This window comes from Carlito syrichta, unplaced genomic scaffold (genome assembly GCF_000164805.1).
Source record: "Carlito syrichta isolate Samal-C Ts95f unplaced genomic scaffold, Tarsius_syrichta-2.0.1 Scaffold303646, whole genome shotgun sequence".
NCBI classification, from domain to species: domain Eukaryota; kingdom Metazoa; phylum Chordata; class Mammalia; order Primates; family Tarsiidae; genus Carlito; species Carlito syrichta.
In genome coordinates this window covers 662,551-684,005 of record NW_007247742.1, presented here as the reverse complement: position 1 = coordinate 684,005, position 21,455 = coordinate 662,551, and the positions used below count along the sequence as shown (strand labels likewise).

At 41.5% G+C, this 21,455-nt stretch overlaps 1 protein-coding gene across 1 annotated transcript in view; it reads left to right on the top strand.

Moving 5' to 3' along the window:
• NHEJ1 (non-homologous end joining factor 1) overlaps window positions 1-21,118 on the top strand; it is a 48,544-nt gene extending 27,426 nt beyond the window's left edge. The window contains exons 2-5 of the mRNA XM_021712780.1: window positions 159-236; window positions 19,633-19,750; window positions 20,332-20,450; window positions 20,921-21,118. Of these exons, the coding sequence (XP_021568455.1) occupies window positions 234-236; window positions 19,633-19,750; window positions 20,332-20,450; window positions 20,921-20,995 (315 nt within the window). The 5' untranslated portion in view covers window positions 159-233 and the 3' untranslated portion in view covers window positions 20,996-21,118. The remainder of the gene's footprint in view (window positions 1-158; window positions 237-19,632; window positions 19,751-20,331; window positions 20,451-20,920) is intronic.
• The last annotated feature ends 337 nt before the right edge of the window (window positions 21,119-21,455 follow it).

The window sequence follows — 21,455 nt, the reverse complement described above, 5'->3', positions numbered from 1 at the left end:
CCTTATCGATGGGGTGTGCCTCCCCTTCCCTAGGCAGATATCGACTACTGTCCATCTCACCTCTCCACCTCCCCCCACCCGCCTCCCTGCAGTTTCCCAATGGTGAGACCTTTTAACTGTCAGGAGTACTGGTAACCCAGTCATTGATCATCTTCTAGTTAAAGGTATACCCTCAAACTGGAGACCTGGTTTCTTAGCTAGAACTCTACACACTGCACTGGCCTCTTTTTATTATGGTAAGCTTTTATTTCCATGCCCTTCTCTGCTTTATTTGCCTACAGATCTTAAAGAAGCCACCTCGGTAGTTAAGCTCAATGAAAGTGGGAAAGGAAGAAAGCTGATTTGGCCAAGCATTTCCTTAGTCTTTGTCCCATGGTTACTGCCACTTTCCCTTTCTAGGATAGGACTGATACCTAGATACACATTCCTTGGTCAGTCTTCTCTTTAGATCCTCCCTTAGGTGCTCTTCTACTCTGGCTAATGGTCTTTGGGGTGGAGTGGGGGTTGTTATTCCCTGGGGTGGAAATCAGAGGGAATAAAATTTCTCTTCCACCCTCTTTCTCTGTTTTGGTGGGTTGGAGGGGCTTGACAGATAATGTTTTATTATCAGCAGGTGTTCAAGATGCCCTGTAACCAGAGCCTATATGTGGTCCTTCCTTCATGCACTCACCTGGAGATGAACCCTGTTCATCCTGCTCTGTTGCCTAGGGTCAGCCTGGTGTCAGGGCTGCTTGTTCTTGCCTCCTAAGTGAGCCTGAGGATAGAGGTTAGCAAACTCATTGGGAATCTTACACCCACAAGCTTATGGTTTCCTGCAAGGAAGTGGAGAGTTTATTAGTTAGGAAATGCTAAATTAAGTAACCAGGGCATTCTCTTCTGCTTAGTGAAACCTACATCCAAAAGAGTATGAGATGTGCTGTACCGAGAAGTGATCTAGGCATTTTAGAATAACTGAACTATAGCCAGGAGTGAGAATGAGGGATGCAGAAATTCTAAAGTGAGGAACTAGAAATCTCAGACAGTATATTTTAGCCTCAAGCCTGACTACATCCATTTAAGAAAATTTTCTCCAAATCAGGCCTGTCTTGATTCCTCTGTAGAGTCACACTTCTGTCTTTCTCTAGCCTCCTTCTCCCAGCACACACCCACAACTCCTCCATAGTACCTCCACACTTCTGTTCTGATTTGAAGTCTGAATTAAAGTATAACTTTGTGTACTGTATATATTTTTGATCCCTGTATGCTATTTTTTTCAGTGATCTCTTTAATGCCTAGACAGACCTGCTTAATTTTCCCCAGGAACTGGATTTTAGAGTCATCCTTGAACAATTTTAGGTCATATCCCTCCATCACTACTGCAGCCATGGGTTAGGTAGGTACTCTGTTGAAAATGAGTATTTTGAGTTAAACTGGTGGCAAATAGCTCAGGCCTACCAATTGACCTTCCATTGCTTCAACTTCCTAACCTCTAAACCTGCCAGTCTTCGTGATTTCCTAGAAAGTGACTTTGTATCTAGAACTTAATTATTTTTCTTTAGAACCTCTCCTCAGAGTCCTTGCCCTTCTTTAAACTCAGAGTCTAATGGAATCTGGTGCTAGTACAAGTCTGAAGAATGTTCCTCAGCAGACTTTCCATGCTTGGACTTTGGAAATCACTGCTAATGTTGTGTTTGATAATTTTCATTTTCCTTTGGATGTTTGGTTTGATTTGGTTTCAATGTGTCTTTACAAAATATTTTTACTATAAAATATGTAATACATACAAAAGAATATAGAATGAAGCAAACATCATATATCCATCACTCGCTGCATTTTATTAGCAGTGATATTCAGTCTCTTACTTCTCCTTTCCTGTTTGCCCTTAGTAGCATTAAAAACAGTGGGAAGAACAGCTGGAGGAGGTTTGAAGATCATTCTATTCTTTCTCTACCGAAGTGGCCCCAGGTCTACATTTGTCTTGTGGGAGTTTAAACAATGACGATCCTCTGTTACTTTTTTTTAAAAAAACAGGTTCTCTGCAGCCTCAAACTCCTGAGCTCAAGCGATCCTCCCACCTCAACATCCAAGTAGCTAGGACTATAGGCATACATCACCAAGCCTGGCTAATTTTTTAATTTTCTGTAAAGACAGGGTCTTTCTATGTTGTCCAGTCTAGCCTCAAACTCCTGATCTCAAATGATCCTCCCTCCTCAGACTCCCAAAGTGCTGGGGTTATAGGCATGAGCCACCACTCCCGGCCCATGTTACTTTTGTAAAGAGAAAGCTGTTCAGGGCACAACTCAACTCCCTCAGTTTTTCCCCCATCAATAAAATAGAAAATCTATTTAAGATGCATTTTCCAAGAGGACCTCTGACAGCTTTGGTTTCTTCTTCTGACCATTTATATCTCCCTCTTGCCCTTGCCTTTCCTAAACCTAAAGATCTACAGTGTTTCAGATAGTATGGCAACTTCTTTTACTCCATTTCATCTGGCTCCTATGAGCTCTCTATCTAGTTGTCCAAAAGTCACCCTGCCTGCCAGGTATCTCCACGTAGTCAGAGAACAGGCAGCTTTCGCTCCTGTCTGAGGTATTTGACATTAGCACTATCTTCTGTAGCAGGTTCGTGGACATCAGCAGCTGTGTGCTTTACAAAATTGACCGTATATATACCCTGAAATATTAAGGAATTTATAATCCGGTAGGATGTTAATATATACAAATATACATAGTATATTATAAACATGTTTCAATGGGCACATTTGTTTAAAGTATTATCTGTGGCTTTGGATCACATACTTGATGGAGAGAATCAGATTGGTCTAGGGATTGCGTTCTCTTGGATCAGGTGTCCACCCTTGCTCAAATTAGCTGGGATCAGGGAATATAATGCAGATTTGCTCCCCCTTGTCTTGTCCTTTTTGAGAAGGATTGTGAGTATAGGACATATTCATCCAAAAGAAGACATTCTTCTTATGGGACATATTCTCCCATCAAGGTAGTGTAACTGAACTGGAACCTTAGTTTACTTTGTAGTCATTTGTATTTGACTTAGAAAACAATTTTCAGCCAGGCTCAGTGGCTCAGCCTGTAATCCCGCGCCTTTGGGAGGCTGAGGTGAGTGGATTGCCTGAGCCCACGGGTTCAAGACCCGCCTGGGCAACTTGTCGAGACCACATCTCTACAATAAATCAAAAATTAGCCGGGCATGGTAGCGCGCGCCTGTAGCTACTTGGAAGGCTGAGGCGGAAGGATCGCTGGAGCCCAGCAGGTCGAGGCTGCGGTGACTGGGAGCGACCACTGCACTCCAGTCTGGGCGACAGAGTGAGACTCCAACTCAAAAAAAAAAGAAAGAAAGAAAGCAATTTTCTTCCATAGTCATATTGCACCATACATCTAGAAAATATATGCTATTGTTCATCAAAGGAACCAGGTAATAGTGTGTAGATATCAGGAGTCCAGAATGAACCCTATTGATGGTACTAAGTAGCTTCATATTAGTATAGTAAGAAACAAGTTTAGGGAAAGGAAGAGCAAAGTTTTGATGTTGAATGAAAAAATACAGAGGGTGTCAAAAAAATGCATATACATTTTAAGAAAGGAAAAAACTTTTTTTTTTTTTGAGTTGGCGTCTCGCTCCATCATTCAGCCTGGAGTGCAGTGGCACACTCACAGCCACCCCAGTGTGACCTGCTGGGCTCCGGCAATCCTTCTGCCTCAGCCTTCCAAGTAGCCAGAACTACAGGCGCACGCTACCACACCCAGCTAACTTTTTATTTATTGTAGAGATGAGGTCTCGCCCTGTTGCCCAGGCTGGTCTTGAACCCGTGGACTCAGGCAGTCCACTCGCCTTGGCTTCCCAAAGTGCTGGGATTATAGGCTGAGCCACCAAGCTCAGCCAAGAAAAAATTTTTTAAATTGTAATACTTAATATATTCCCATAACAAAAGATGAATACAAAGTGATTACCAGCAGAATCCAGACATTTCTGATTATGGCAAACTAAAAGTAATACATAGATAACATCGCTTAAAATGTGTATATATTGTTTTGGTACCCCTGATATATTTTTCCTTCCAGGATCACTGGATCCTGGGAGAGCTACTACTCTTTCACATCCATGTTCTCCAAATTATAGGTTGTTCCATGATAAACCTGTCATAGGTAGGCTCAGTATATTTATCTAGAAGATGCAAAGTCCTTATACCAGGAAAACAACATGATACTTGCTGCCTGTTCAAGGAGGGGCAAGGGAGATTAATGTTGAGAACATGCATTCTTCTAACCTGGGACTGAGGTAGGGATTTGAGGACAGAGATCTCCAGAGAATCTCATTTTCCTGGGACAGTAGCATAGAGATTTATCTGCAAAACATCACTTCCCATGCTGTTTCTCCTTGCTAGCTTTCCTACAATCGCATCATTAATTCTGTTAGATCATTGGCAGCAACGATTTGGACAAGGGCTATTCTGGTTGGCTGGTTCCTGTGGATTTCCTTTCTACTTTCAATTCAGTATGCTGTTTTGTTGTTATGGACATACTTTTATGCCAGCTTTACCTTCCAGGTTCACCCCAGCGGAATTGCTTCTGTTTGTCTCTAGTGCAGATTAAGAGCAGAGAGTCTGGGGGTGGAGCTAGAAAGTCCCTGACAGGGATGAAAAACCCCCTCTGCTTTCTGTTCTTCTCTCAAAGCAGACTGTACATAGACCTGTCCCGGAGAACTGAATGTATTTTACAAAACCCACAATCATTCATTTATTTCTTTGTACCTAGAACAAACTGGCTCAAAGAAGGTGCCAAGTGATTCTTGAATGAATAAATCTGTTTGTTTTTGTGATTGAGACTTTCTTCCTGATTTTGTTTTCAGGACATTATCTCCTATTAAGCAAGGATTTATTCATTAATTTTATACACACATACTTCATACATACTCATACCCTTATTCATTTAATAAAAATTTTGAAGTGGCTTTTTCAGTAATCCTTAGAATTTTATTATCTCCCAGTCCTGGAAAACTGTTCCCTTGGCCTTTTCCCCAGAGAGTTTGCAGCAGAATATATTTCCTGAGTCTAATTTAGCATCCCTAGTCCTCAGGTTGGCTTAGTAAGAAGCGGCCTTTAAGACGAGAAGCTCTGACTATGGGAAGCAGCCATCTGAGAAATTCAGGACATTGAATTTGAAAGGTGCTGAGGGCTCGGCACTTCCACGTTGAGTTATTTCATCTTTTCAGGACTTAAGGAGTTGCTTACCTCCCTACCCCCATCCTCTACCCTACTTTCCACCCAGCCCAGTATGTCCCTTGCCTGATACTGCCCATGCTTGGCCCTTAGAATGCTGATATGAATAGCTTGGTAAGGAAAGGACTTGCAAAAATGGCTCTGAGGTTGTACTATTTGCCCTAGCTTAAACTCCAGGACAATCTAGGACTGCAGAAGAAAGAACTGGAATGTTCCTAGAGTTTCAGCTTCTTGCTATTTGGATTCAGTGAGAGATCAGCAGCCAAGAGCTCGTATCTAACTGGGTCAGTCAGAAGAGGTTCCTCAGCCAGGATTGGGATAAACTTCCACCCCGAAACATGTCCATAAATATAGACCATAACCTCCTTGAGGGCACTGGCCATGTTTATCCACAAACAGAATTCCCAGCACATACTTCAGCGCCTGGCACATGAATGGTCCCTGAACTCTAGGGGCTCACAGCCTAGTGGGGAAAATAGGAAATGAGTAAATTAATAACTGAAAGTTATTATAATTGAGGAGAAAGAATGGAGTGCTCTAAGAGCAGTACTTCAGATGATATGGTCAGGGAGCCAGAAGAAGTGACGTTTAAACTGAGACCTGAAAGATGAGAAGGAACCAGTCACTTGAAGAAGTTGGAGGACATAGATATATAGGAGACACCCTTAAACCCCTGGCCAGTTAGTAGCAGTGCTGAGGAGGAAGTCTGCATACCTGTTTATCTAGATTTTTGTAGGCTATTTGTGGGAAAAGAAGGGCCTACTGTTGATTCATGGTTAGTCTGTTCACTGCTACCCCTCCCCACGCTGTTCCTTACATATCCAGCTTTGTTTTGTAATGCCTCAGACCTAGTGCTGTTGACTGGGAATCAAAGGCTCCAGTGTGTGGCTGGCCACGAAGAACAATTATTTGTTTATGTGTCTGACTCTCCATCCAGACTATGAGCTCCTTGAGGGCAGTGAACCCTGTCTTATCCTAAGGACACAGCACGAGACCTGGCATATTCAACAACTTTGTTTAATTATTGAATTAATAATAACAGTTAGTATTTACTGAGTACTTCCTATGTGCCAGGCACTGTAGCAAGTACTTTATATATATTATCTCACTTAACCCTCATAATAACTCTATAATGAAGGTAGTATTATTATTATTCTCATTACTCAGTTGGAGAAACTAATGGACCTGGGATTTGAGTGTAAGCAGTTTAACTCCAGGACCCATACTGTTTGCTGAAATACAGTGAGTGCTTTTCTTGGTTGCCTTCACGTAGTTGAGGTTGCAGGAAACAGAATTAATATGCTATATGCGTTATCTCATTTAACAACCCTTGCAGCAACCCTCACTAATAGAAATTACTATACTTATTTTATAGAGAGAAAATTGAGGCTCAAAGAAATTAAGTCACTTGGCCAAGGTCATAAAACAAAAATGCACATAGTGAATTTATTTTCAAAGCTGTGTCTGTGTGACTCTAGATCCTATGGTCCTTCATCATTCCATGCTAACTCCAGTCACTCAGTCACTGGGTGTATCTGCTCCATTAACTGTGTTAAAGTCCTTTAAAAGTTGTCCAGGCCTGTTGGGAGCCTGAGAGCCTATTCCTGAAAGAGGAAACAGAGGAGAGAATAGGCAAAGGAGAATGGGAGGGTACAGATTTTTATCTTTTTTAAAATTGTTTTTAAAAATTGAGCTATAATTCACATACCACAAAATTTACTGAAAAGTATACACCAAAAGTGTACAATTGAGTGGTTTTAGTGTATCCACAAAATTATACAGCCATAACTACTATCTAATTCCAGAACATTTTTGTCCCCCCTAAAAGGAACCCTGTACCTATTTACAGTCATTCTCCATTTACCCTCTTCCTCCACCCCTTGGAAATCACTGATCTATACTCTGTCTTTATTGTATTGTATTTGATTTGATTTGGAGTCTCATTTCATCACCCAGGCTGGAGTACAGTGGCACGCTCACAGCCACCCCAGTGTCGACCTGCTGGGTTCAGGTGATCCTTCCGCCTCAGCCTTCCAAGTAGCTGGAACTACAGGCATATGCTACCACGCTCAGCTAATTTTTTGATTTATTAGAGATGAGGTCTTGCCAAGTTGCCCAGGCTGTTCTCGAACCCATGGGCTCGGACAATCCCCCCACCTCAGCCTCCCAAAATGCTGGGATTACAGACTTGAGCCACCACACCCTGCTATACTCTGTCTTTATTGATTAGCCTATTCTGTATATTTCATACAGATGGAATCATACAATATGTGGTCTTTTGTGTCTGGTTTCTTTCACTTGGCATTGTGTTTTCAAAGCTCATTTATTGAGGCAAATACCATATTTTATTCCTTTTTATGGCAGAACAATATGTCATTGTTTGGATATACCACATTTTGTTTATCTATTTATCTGTTGATGGATATTTGAGTTGTCTCCACCTTTTGCTATTATTAGTAATGCTGCTGTGAACAATTATGAACACAGTTTTGTGTGAACACATGTTTTCAGTTCTATGAGTATATACCTAGGAGTAGAATTGCTGGGTCACATAGTAACTCTATATTTAACTTTTTGAGGAACTGCCTGTTTTCCATGGTGATTTCTCTTTTATCAATAAAACTTTAAAATTGAAGTATAAGATGCATATAGAGAAGTGCCCATATCATAAGTATATAGGTTGAAGAATTATTATAAACTAAATATAGCTGTGTAATTGACACTCAGAAAGAATTAGAACATTTTCAGTCCTCAGAAGCACCTCCACCTTCCTTCCTAGTATACACTACCTCCAAAGGGCACCAGTTACTATCCTGACTTCTAATGTGGTCATTAATTTTGCTTGTTTTTGAACTTTATAATATAAGTGGAATCATATGGCTTACATTCTTTTGTGTCTGATTCTTTCACTCAACAAAATGTTAATGGCATCCATGTTGCTGTATGTAGCAGTACTTTAAAAAATTTTGTTTCTGAATAATATTATATTATAAGACTATAACCACAACTTATTTACCCATATGTGTTGCATATATATGTGTTGAATGGCTGGGTTACATGTATGCATATGTTTAGATTTAGTAGATCCTGCCAAACTGTTTTTCAAAATGACTATATCAATTTATACCCATACAAGCAGTATTTGAGTGATCTGTTTGTACTACATATTTGTCAGCACTTGTTATTATCTTCCTTTTTCCTTTTAGCCATTATGATGAATATGTAGTGATATCTATTGTGGTTTTAATTTCCCCAATGAAATCTTGTACATTTTCATGTAATTATTGGTCAATTAGATATGACTCGGCCTTTTGCCAATTTTCTATTGGGTTATTTGTCTTTTTCTTATTGACTTTTAAGAGTTTTTCACATATTTTGGAAATGAGTCCTTTTTTGGTTATATATATTGCAAATATTTTCTCCCACTCTGTAACTTGCCTTTTGCTCTCTTAATTGTGTCATTCAATGAACAGAAGTTTCTAATTTTTATCTAGTCCAGTTTATCAATCTTTTACTTTGTGGTTTGTGTCCTGTTAAGAAATCTTTACTAACCAAGGTCATGAAGTCATGAGTGTGTGTGTGTTTGTGTGTGTGGGGGGGTGTGGGGGTGTGTGTGTAGGTGGTGCATCACCCTATAGAGTAAGATTTCTCAGAGCAGAGAGGACACTGTTACCCTATGGAGAGGCAAACAGCAAGCAGAGTGGGGGCAGGGAGCCCATGAGAACACAGCTGCCATGGGCTGTGTTCCCAGCTGTCAAGCGTGTAATCTGGAATGAAAGAGAATCCCTTTGGTGGTGGAGGTCCTACAGAGAATACTGCCAGGTCCTCTAAATCACCTCTGTGCCCAGCTGACTGTCCTCTCTTCTCCACTAAAACAGTAAGAAAAGTGAAATCTGTAACTCCAGCCCAGTGCTACTGGCACAGGGCAGGGATCAAGAGCTCTCAGGGCCAGAATGCCTGCCTTGTAGCTGTGGTTTTCTTTTGGATATTAAACCTGATGCTTTTTTTATTTCCAATTTCTACCACATTGTTTCATTTCCATTTGGGAAAGGATGTTGAGGTGGCTGAATTTGAGAGAGGTGCTAAACTAATGTTCAGACTGGTTGCTAGGCTGGTCGGAGCCCCCTCCTGAGCCAGGGCTGACAGGAGCTGCTTGTTCTTCTTGGAGAAGGAGTGGGAGTAGAGAAAAGAAGGAATGAGAGTTGCTACTACGCTTTCTGCGGGGCTCTGAGGATTTGTCCCCCCCAGGAAACCACTTTCGTCCCCTGAGCCCCTCTGCTGCTCGTTAGCTGCTCTCCAGACTAGAAAGCCATGGTTTGTGCTGGGGCCGGGTGGGGCTCCGGGGACAGTTTAGGCTCTGGCCCTCCAAAGGGGAGGCGTAGTTATGGAGTGAGCAGAGGGTCACGGCTCAGTCTGTACCATTTGCTTGTCACCTTGAGAAGTTCCACCTTGTCTAGCAAAACCTCCTTTCAGAGGCTGCCACCACAAAGGGCTCTTATGAGTGCAGCTGCCCTGCCCCCACTTCTACTTCCACTCCCTTTACCATTATTTTTCTTTTGGGGCAGAGCTGAGGGGCCTTCCTGCTATGACTCTGAGGGGCTGTACTTGTTTTAAAAGGAGATTCAGAGTCTAGAGCCTCCCCATACCAGATATTCATTTTTCAGATTTTCCAGTACAATTGGAAGACACTCAAGAGGTGAAGTAAGGCCTTCCTTTTCTAGAGGGTATTTTATCTTTTCCCTCTAGCAGCCTCTTGAGCTTTGTAGAGATTTAAGAAAGGAGATGGGAACTAGCTTCTAGTACTACTAGACCTCAGAACAAGGACCAGCTTCTTCACAAGGAAAAAGGGTGGGAGGGCGAAATGGATGTCTCATTGGCTGATCCTGAGATGCATTATAGTGTAGTGGTTCACATGTAGGTTCTAGAGTTCAGCCTCCTGGGTCTTCTGCTTCTATTGTTTTGTAACCTTAGTCAAGCTACTTAACCTCTTTGAGCCTTTATTTTCTTATGTATAAAACAGGAATGATTTTAGTACCTTGCTGATAGGGTTAGTATAGAGGGTAGTTGGGATAATGTATTAAAATGAATAACCTAGTACTTAGCATATAGAAAGTCTTTAAAAAGTTAGTAAATCTTACTAATATTATTCAAGCCTTCAGTTCTGATGTCTCTTAATAGTCTTTCTTCCCATCCCCCTTCTCTTCTAATTGTGCAGTCCAGGAGGCTAGCCAGGCCTCAGAATGAGCCAGAAAAATCTGAATAATATAAGCAGGATCTGGACTTTATCTCTGTTTGAATTCTGTACCTGTTGCATTTTCACGATTGCGAGAGTGAGGCAGCAAAAATTATCCCATGTTGAAGAAAAGTCAGAAAGAAAGTGATTAGTAACTTGACCAAATTGCATACATACATGCTTGCATGTATGAATGTATGCATACATCCATTCTCCCACCTTGTTTTAAAAGTGGGGGAAGCAAGGAAGTGAACTATAATTTAATTAATTTGCAAAGTCCCTAAACACAAGATTCTTTTTCCTTAGAGCCCAGCACTAAGTGGATGCTCAAGAGTCAGAGGCTTATCATGGAGCATGGTGAGGTCAGCAGCAGGGCAGAATGGTCAGGGAAGGCCTTGCTGCAGGCACAGACCCAAACAAAGCTAAATCAGACCAAACACAGAGCAGTGTCAGTTGTCGCTGGTTTTACATACAGACCTTCAAGGGCAGTGTGCCTTGTGTGTTTAGGATATGGTGTTCTCTCCCAGATCCCCAAGGTTTCTGATCAGTGAACTGATAGAGCGATATTCTGTGAGGGACAAAAGGGTTTGAACTTGCCTAAAACTCAGAGACAGCTCATTATGTGAGCTACTGTGGAAGATTTGAAATGAGAAAAAATGGTTGTCTTTTAAAAATCTGGACATTACCACCGTATTTCTTTTCTCTGTCCTATTAATGTTTTTTTCTCTTAGACTTGAGGAAACTGAGATTAGTCCCATCAAAAATCATTTGGTTTTAAATATTTGTATGTGTATTTGCAAGTCATGTTTTTTCTGTTTTTCAAATAGCCCTTATTGAGTGTATTATTTAATACTTAATATAGTAAGTATATTACTTAAAAATGGAAATAACATAGCAGAGCATTTGGCACAAGCCATGTCAGGACAGGAAATGATGGTAAGAAAGAGTTCTTAGGAGAAGCATTGTTGAATAAGTTGCTAAAATCTTGTTAGAAAGCAAGCTGTTTGAGCTTTTGTGTGTTTCTGAAAAGAGTAGTAGCTTTACCTTCCACTATTATTGCTGCCACCCATAATGCAGGTGAAACCATGGCCTCTTGGGTAGGTTCTGAAGAATTACAGATGAAAGGAGATCTTTGAGGAACAACAAGAGTTGTTTTGGGGAGGTAAGGAGACATAATACATACTGAGCAAGCACCTTTTACAAATATCATCTCATGTACCCCTTCCATCAGTCTCATAAAAGTAAGTATTGATCTCCTCAATTTTCAGGTGAAGGAACAGAAGCTAAAAGAGATTAGTAACATAGCTGGTAATTGGCAAAGCCAAAATTTTAACCCAGGACCTTTTGACACAAAAGCCATACTGCCTTGGTATTTAGTAGAGTCTAAAGAGTGGGCTAGGAGAGTGATGGTGGACAGTGGACTACACACAGGTTACTAGCTAGGTTTCCATGACTCTGTCTCCCTGATCTGGGCCTTAACCAGCCCCTGAATTATTAGATCATATACTTTGGGCTGCCAGTAGAGAAAAGTTAATACAGATGCTTCTCAACTTACCATGGGATTATGTTCCAATAAACTCATCCTTGTTGAAAATATCCTAAGTTGAAAGTGTGTTTTTGTCTTAGGATAGGTCTATCTGGAGGTAGCTCCATTGTAAGTCAGGGAGCATACTGAATGCATATCACTTTCTCACCATCAGTCAAGTCGAAAAATTGTAAGCCAGGGACCATCTGAAATTGGATCAGACCCCAGTTTCTCTGTGTACTTTATCATTGGTGTATTTCTTGAACCTACTTGGCACTAGAGTAAGGCTAGGCAAGAAAAATTTCAGTGTGCTTTGCAAAGGGAAGGAACAGACATTACTTGGGCACTTATTCTATTCTCTCACTTAATCCTTTCACAAACTCTATGAATGTAGATGTTGTTAGTCTCAGTCCTCCACTTTCTCAACTTGTAGTATCTCTTTCCCTCTCCTCCTCTGATCTGGGCCTCTCTATCTCTCTCTCTCAAAAGACGACATTGAGTTTAATAGCTTGCCCAAAGTGTCACAGCTAGCAAATAGAAGACCACCTTAGGTCTTTGAGACTCTAAAGTCTTTGGGACTCTAAAGCCAAAATTTACCATGTTTCTACGTCTCTCTCTCTACCCCCCCACTAAGATTTTTTCCCCCCTAATTTCTGGACAGTGTTGTTTCTTCCTCTTTGAGTGAGAAGCCACTTTTGGCTTTCTTTTTAAAAACCCTGATAATTTCCTCAGACATTAGGTTCACCTTTCCTTTCAATTTTCTCCCTTTTACTACTGAAGTTGGATCAGTGTTGTGGACCTAGGGACCATTTCAGATTATCTTCGATTTAAGGATTTCATTTTTAGGTTTCTGGATCATCCCTCGGAAACATTCACCTTATTCAGTAGAGCAGAATCTCCTTGACTCTTCTCACATCCCACACCCAGTCCCTCAGCTTTCAGGTATTTGGGCCATACCTTCAAATATATTCAGAAGCTCATCACTTCTCACCACCTTCACTACTACCTCCCTGGTCCAAGATACTATCATCTTACCTAGTGATTATGACTGACTCCTAACAGATCTCCCTGCTTCTTCTCTTGGCTTTTTATACTCAGAGTGATCCTTTAAAAATGTTTATTAGTTCATTTCACTCTTCTGCTCCTAAGCTCTAATGGTTGCCCATTTTACAGAATAAAAGATGACATGCTACATTATTTCACTACTTCAAATAAACACTGATGCGTACCTGCCGAGCTTTTCCTCTGATAGAGGGTAACCATCTAATTTATGACTCAAATTGAGACATTTATAAGAGAGAAAGGGAACTCTATTAGTAATTAAATTAGGACAACAGACATAAACCAGGACTCTCCCAGGTAAGTTGGGAATTGGTCACTTGACCCAGATGGCCATATGGATCATTCTCTCACTTCCATTTAGGCCTTTTTGAAATATCGTCCTCTCAGTGAGGCCTTCTTTCATCTTTATTTAAAATTACAACACATTCCTCACTGCATTCTATATGCCTTTGCTGACTTACTTTTCCCCATGGTGCTGTTACCACCTGACAGTGTATAAGTTTTGATTAGCTATATATTTGGTATTGATCTCCTTCTAGAATGTAACCTTCAAGAGGGCAGAGATTTTTATCTCTTTTGTTCACTACACTATATTCTCACCATCTAAATAGTTGTGAACATCATAGTAGATAGTAAATATTTATTAAATATGAATGGATTGTCAGAGGGGGAGTTGTTTTTCTTGAAGAGTCTGTCTCCCTTCCTCCCTCCTCCTTCCCTTTTTTCTTCCTTCCCTCCCCCACTCAACCTTTTTTTTAAGAGACAGAGTCTCACTCTGTCACCCAGACTGGAGTGCAGTGATACAATCATAGCTCTCTGCAGCCTTGAACTCTTGGGCTCAAGTGATCCTCTCACCTGTAGCTAGGACTACAGGCACGTGCTACCATGCCTGGCTAATTTTTGTATTTTTTGTAGAGACAGGGTCTCACTATGTTGCCTAGGCTCAAACTCCTGGCTTCAAGTGATCCTCCTGCTTCAGCCCTCCGAAGTGCTGGGATTATAGGTGTGAACCACTGCAGCTAGCCAAGTCTTTCTCATTAGAGTCTTCTTCCTAAGTCATTTTTCTCTTTCCTTTCTCTTTATTTTGACCAACACTCTGGCAATTTGAGACCTTAGAAGAGTTTTCTAATATGCTCTTATCCCTAAGAAAAGCTAATGGTGAACATTACCATGATTTCCTAAGCTAAGATTTGGGCTCTCTAGGGAAGAAAGTTTGTATCCATACCAGCAGTGTTTACCTCATTGCAAAGAGGGAGAAGAGAAATTCTTACTCTTAGAGCAGTCATGTGCTGGGGGCCCTGCCCTGGTGATTGTGATATTGTGATGGTCAGTGCCAGTGCCTTGGTTCTATGCCATTTTCTGGGGCTGGTGCCAAAACCAAAGATTTGCTCAAAGTTTGATGTTGGAGAGCTCCAATTAGCTTGTTTTCCCTTTTTCTTTTGTCTGTTAGGTCTGTATCCTCAGACTGTGGGACCATATTGATAGGGCAAGCAGCAGATCAGGGTCTAGGCTTTCCTTACCCAGGATTCTAAAAGGTTTCCTGAAAAGTCTCAGAGGAAAGAAGGAGTGAGGGGAGGAGGGAGGCAGCTCACTTATTTCTAGTTGAAAGTGGCAATTGGGTTCTCTCCATCAAATCTGAAGGAGTCTTAGACTTTCTGGATCACTGGGAGTGAGTTTTAGATTTGTTGAAGATGAGAGTTACTGCTAAAGAGGGGAGTTTGGACCCTAGGAACCAAGATGCTCTGCAATAGGGACCAGAAGGGGAAATAAAATGCCCTTTAGGATTTCTGTAACTTCAGTTTCCCTGAAGTTTGTGATGTGGCTATAGAGCAGAATCCAAAGTCCTAGTGAATTGGAGATGAGAGAGTAAAGGCTCTTGGAGATGGAAGAGTAATAGAGCTCATGTGGCTATTGAAAAGTCACAGTACTAGAAGGAAGTAGTGAAGAACTACTAAAAGAGTTTGAATAAGCCAGAGAGCCTAAAAAGGGAAGCCCTAGAAGAAGCTTTAGATACCTCATCATTATATCAATATTAGTTTGGAGCCAAGAAAACTTTGGCAAACAGTTGTGTAGTGGAGAAAGCCACTCTGTGAAACAAAAGGAAATTCCCACAGGCATAACCTTAATTAAGAAAATGAAGCCCTTTGCAATCTAGTGAATGTCAATTTAATCTTCTAATCTCATTTCCCAAGAGGTACCTCTACATATTCCATCTTTTCACACCTCTGTGCTTCACATGCTTCCAGTACACATTCAAAGCCTAACTTTGTAAGGCTTACCTTGATGTTACCACCTCCGATGATTCTTGCAGGACTCTCTGTCAAAATTCATCCCTTTCTTCTTCTCTGGGTTTCTATTACCCTTTGCTTATTATGACTCTGTTATAGCAAGTCATTTGGAAAACAGAACCTCTTTGAGGTAGGGACTTGAACTTATTATCTTTGTGTTAACTCAGACCTGTTATGAGGAGGATTGATGTGACCATTTCCCCCTGCCCCTAGTTTTGTAGTACCTGGCACGTACTCGAGTCTCGGTAACTTTTTTGCTCACTAGAATTGATTCTGGGTTAATCAGATGAACATGTTATATGAGTAGGCTGACCTGCCTCTTCTATCCCTCCCCACTCTGGGCGGTGACCCGCTTTGTGGCTGGTACACTGTGCTCCTGGCTCAGTCATACTTATAGCAGGGGGCATTATTTACTTTGCTTAGTCCTGACTCCAGCATTCTCCCTTTGATCTCTGCTGCCTGCCCCAGCTAGCCCCTACCATTGTTCTGCCCATGGAGCTAATGTTTCTCTTTCCCAAGCTCCTGGCTTTCTACCTCTCTTCTAGCATATTCTCAGAAGATGCCCAAGGAATCCGTGATGATGGGGAACAGCCAGAATGGGATTCAGGGTAAGGTCTCTCAGCCACTAGTCTGGACCAGGTGTCTCCTTTTTATCTGTTCACTTTATTCTTGCCATCTTAGGGAGTTTGTTCCTCAACTGGATGGCAGGTGATTGGGGTTTTTAGGACTTGCAGTTTGTGATCCTGGGAGAGGCTGGATTGCCCTTTTGACTAAAATTCTGCTGTTTAGAGAAGTAAATAAGGTAGTAATTACATGTGTGGCTCCTGAAGACTAACTGCCTGGATTCCTTTTTTTTTTTTTTGAGTCAGTCTTACTTTGTTACTCAGGCTGGAGTACAGTGGCATGATCACAAATCACGGCAGCCTCAACCTCCTAGGCTCAGGCAATCCTTTCTCTTCAACCTCCAGAATAGCTGGGACTACAGGTGTGTACCACCACACCCGGTTAATTAAAAAAACTTTCTTATAGATACACGGTCTCGGTATGTTACCCAGGCTGGTCTTGAACTCCTAGGCTCAAGCAATCCTCCCTGCCTCCCAAAGTGCTGAGATTAGAGGCGTGAGCCACTGTGCCCAAACAGCTGACTGCCCAGATTCTAATCCTGCTCCGCTGCTTACTGGCTGTAACTAACTACCTCAGCCAAATGGGGTTGGGGTCAGATTCATGTACATTCATTCACAAATAGTTATTGAACCCCTTTCATGGGTTAGAGGTTGTTCTATATGCCAGGGAAATAATGAAAAAGAAAAAAAAGGGTTAATACCAAGAAAAAAATAACCCCATTAAAAAATGGGCAAAGGACATAAACAGACATTTTTCAAAAGAAGACATACAAGTGGCCAACAAACATATTAGGAGATGCTCAACATCACTGATTAGAGAAATGCAAATTAAAACCACAATGAGATACCATCTTACGTTGATCAGAATGGCTATTATTTAAAAAATCAATAAGGAGATGTTGGTGAGGATGTGAAAAAAAGGGAATGCTTATACACTGTTGGTGGGAATGCAAGTTAGTTCAGCTCCTGTGGAAAACAGTATGGAGATTCCTCAAAGAATTAAAAACAGAACCGTCATTCAATCCAGCAATCCTACTACTGGTATATACCCAAAGGTATAAAAAAAGATACCTGTACCCGTATGTTTACCACAGCACTGTTCACAATAGCAAAGTCATGGAATCAACCTAAGTGTCTATCAGTGGATAAAGAAAATGTAATATACATATACATGCATGTGCACACACACCGTAGGGTACTACTCAGTCATTAAAAAGATTGAAATCATGCATTTTGCAGCAACATGAATGGAAATGAATGTCATTATCTTAAGTGAAATAACCCAGAAACAGAAAGTCAAATACCACACATTCTCACTTATAAGTGAAAGCTAAACAATGTGTACACATTGACACAAAGAGTAAAATAATAGTCACTGGAGTCTCTAAAAGGTGGAGGGGACCAAGGGATGAGAAAATACCTATTTGGGACAATGTGTGCTATTCAAGTGATGGTTACACCAAAAGCCCAGACTTCACCACTGCACAATATATCCATGTAACAAAACTGCGCTTGTACCCCTGAATCTATAAAAATAAGAAAATTTTAAAAATGGGTTAAGACATTTAAAGTACTTAGGGTAGCCCCTAAGACATAATAAATTCTTAGCAATTATACCAGTATTCTGTTCCTTGGATTTTTCTGAGGCTAGATACTCAGGTGGGATTCCTCTGCCAGCAACTAGCATCTTTATAGCAGAAACAGGGCTTTCAGAAAGTTAACTGGAAGTTGAATTTGTAACTACTATTGTCCAACTCTCTGAGAGGGGAAAGGATAGAGAAGGGGCTAAGATTAGGTTCTACATTTAGACTTGGGTCCAGATCAGCACTGACATTAATAGCCTTTCATTTCTGGCACTTCATTTTGAGGTTAAATACATGAACTGAGTAAAGATCACCCTGGAATATTATGAGTCTGTTTAATTCCATAGAAAGAGAAGGGGGAGATGACCCAGAACTACCTCATTCTGCAGCACAGTGCCTACCAATCTGTGTATGCATGACCCTGGGAGGCTACATTTCTTGGGCAGTGTGGAGGGATATCCTAGAGACTGGAGACATAAGGAAAGAAAACAGCTGTTTGCCTCTCCACTCTCAGGACTCTATAGCTATGGAGGAGAGGACCTACTTTTGGAGGAAGTGATTTGGGGGTTAGAGAACTGAACCTAGGAAGAGTGAGGTAGGGCAGAGGTGATGGTTTGCCTGTTTCAGTTCATTCCTTAGAGAAGAAGAGGGCACTTATATTCCTTGTGTGGTTACTGGATAGAGGCAAAGTTTGGACTCAGGGCATCTGATTCATTATCTGTTGTTCCCATTGAAAGTCCAGGCCTGATAGATCCTTTATGGGGGTAAGGCTGGAGTAAAAATGTATGTGATATTTCCTGGATATCAACAAGTCTTTCAGCTCCCGCCACACGGAAAGATAACTACATAATCCTGACTTTAGTTCACCACCTGCTTTCTGCTTTTCATACTTTCTCTCCTTCATTCTTCTCTCACAAAAGGTTTTTGGAAATGAATGCCCTTATAGCACAAAAAAGGTGCCCTTGACCTGAGATATGGGCCAACCAGGATTCTTGTGTTGGTTCCCATGTGAGCTGCTGGCATGGCTGCTCTTGGGGACCTGCTAACTTGGCTGGGAACCATGATGATTTGCATGCACAGGGACAGATGAAGTAATTCTGGGCCCTTTCCAAGATTCTCAAGTGCAGCCAGGTTTGGGACCACTGGATACCTTACTCTTTCATCTAATTTTTATTGTACTTTGCTCAGTCTTCAGCCATTACTTCAACTCAGTTCAGCCAAGTATATGAAACTACAAGGCAAAGCTTTTTGCTATGGATATAAATCCAAAGTTCATTCCATAGTGAAGGAAAAAGATAAATATAATGTAATTATAGCAATGTTTCTCAGCCTTTTTAAAATTGTCACTTCCCTAATGAACTTTTTAATACTTTTTTCTAATCCTCAGAAAATCTTAATGCCACAAATATACCAAAAATCTGTTTATTTACTCTATGTATATTTATGCTTTATACTTTAAAAGACTACATTTTTTGTTTTTGTTTTTGTTTTTTTCACCTCTGAAGAACCAATTTTCACATCCTTGGGTTAAAGTTGAGAGGGCCTATGTGGATAATAGTAAGGCTCAATGGGATTGCAATAGGGAATATAAAATGACAGGTTGGCCTCAAAAGCTTTGTCAACTTTATTTTCCCATCTCCTCTGACTGAGCATCACAGCGTCATCATTTTTTCTTTTCTCTCAGTCTGTCCTTTCTGTTTTACTCTTTCTCTTCTCCTGGATTTAATCTCTCTCTCTAGTTTAGGAATGAATTGAATGAAAATAGTAATCTGCATAGCTCAGGGACAATTTAGGGAGGATGATTTCCTAAAATAACCCTCTAAGATGTTATCCCTTGAGAAAAAAAGCCTAGGACCTATAGGGTATTTATGAGAAATACCCTAAGGATTAGGGGAAATATAGATACACATTTGGAGTTGCCCTTCAAAGAAGACCTCCCAAGAAGTCTATCTGTTGGTCCCTGTGGGCGTGGATGTAAACAGCCTCTTTTGGATCTGCTTTGTATAAAGTCACTTGGGGATGCCAGTTCTGCCAGTGGGGTGTTAGAGCTTTTCTCTGGCAATGAGGCATGTAGCCAATGACAGTATCTCCATTCTTTTACAGAAACTACCAGAAGCATGCAGCATTGGTGATGGAAGGCCCTTTGTCATGAATCTGCAATGTCTGTACATGGCAGTCACCAAACAAGAGGTTCTAGTGGAACAGAAGCATCAAGGCACTGGTGAACAGTCCAGAGGTACCTGGTCTGGCTGAGGGTAGAGTGGGGGTCTAGGTTTGTGCTGTCCAATATGATAGCTGTAGCCACATGTGACTATTTAAATGTAAGCTAATAAAAATGAAATAAAATTAAAAATTCCTCATGAGCACTAGCCACATTTCAAGTGCTCAGTAGGTAGCTACATGTGACTAGTGGGTTGCCAAGTTGGACAGTGGAGACCCAGAACAGTGCCATCGCTGCAGAAATTAGATGGCACTGGTCTAGTTGCTTAGAGGGGTTAGTGAGAGAACCAGGAGAAAGCTTAATCTCCTCACCTGTCACATATCAGGGAGGGTGTAGAAGAACAGTTGGCTATTTCACATCAAGGAAACACTTATCCTACCTGCTGAAAGGGGACCTGGGGAATTGTCACAGAAGAAACAGAGCTTTTTTGAAAGCTAGTTGGAGGTTGGATTTGTAGCTACTTCTGACGAGTTACATATGAGTACCAAACCCTGGCCTTGATCAGAATGCTTGGTCAATACTAATGTCTTCCTGGTAAGAAGACATTTATCACCATCTTCACTTGCTTTTTCTGATTTCAGGAGAGCCTCAGACCTCAAGTAGTGCTTCCCTGCAAGGAGCTGATATCCAACTTCCAAACCAGCCAGAACAACTGGGGTCCTCAGCACCAGCCCTCTCAGTGCCTGAGAAAGAGCCCACAGTGAGTCTTAAGTAGCTCCCTGGATGGGGTTCTGAGAGTTGGAGTAGTTGGCACCTGCAGCCCCTGAGCCAATGGTCCTGGAATTGCCACTTAGTTGGCATTGCGTCAACAATATTGTGACCAGGCTTCCAAGTTGTGGATGTCTAGATGGAGAGCCGTGTCTTTCACATCTTCCCTTGCTGTCTCCTCTTTGCAGTTCTTTTACTGAATGGTGAACCTTGACTCATTTTTCACTTTACCCTACTTCCAGTGATGATCTGTGAGGTTGTTCCTTGGGAGAGAAGGGACATACACATCTCCCGCTTTCAGTGTCTTATGTCACACTTACTGCCTGACATAGACTTCAACACACTTATGTCGGATACTTCTAGAAGACCTTATCCAGGAGTCATGAGAGGAAGAATGTTTCTTTCCTGATTTAAGCAGAACAGTTTCAAAACCTCTATTAACTTGGATTCCTTTTTTTCTAGAGTACTTCAAGGCCTATGCAAAGACCTCAGCTATCAAAGCTCAAGAGGAAGAAGCCAAGGGGGCTCTTCAGTTAACCTGTCATGACCTCAACTGCTGAGGATGGACTTGAAGAATAGTTTCCAGACTTCACCTTTCTTTTTTCTGAGTCATGGTCTCACTCTTGTCATCCAGTCTGGAGTGCAGTGGCATAGTTCACCACAACCTTGAACTCCTGAACTCAAGCCCTCCTCCCACCTCAGCCCGCCAAGTAGCCAGGACTACAGGCACATTCCACCACTCCCAGTTAATTCAAGCTTCACCTTGAAAGAAACTTGCATGACAGAAGTATCTCTGAAATGGAATTATACAGTCAGGGACCCACTGTAAGGGGAAGAGAACTGAAGTTCATGTTGACAGACCACCACAGTGGAAACTGTTAACCAAAGGAAGCTTGGCTCCAACCCGCTGGGCACTGACCTTCCCTATTTAAATGGAAGCCAGTCTCTGAGATGCCTCTCTTTTGGTGGAAGTTTTCTAGACCCAGGACTCTACCAT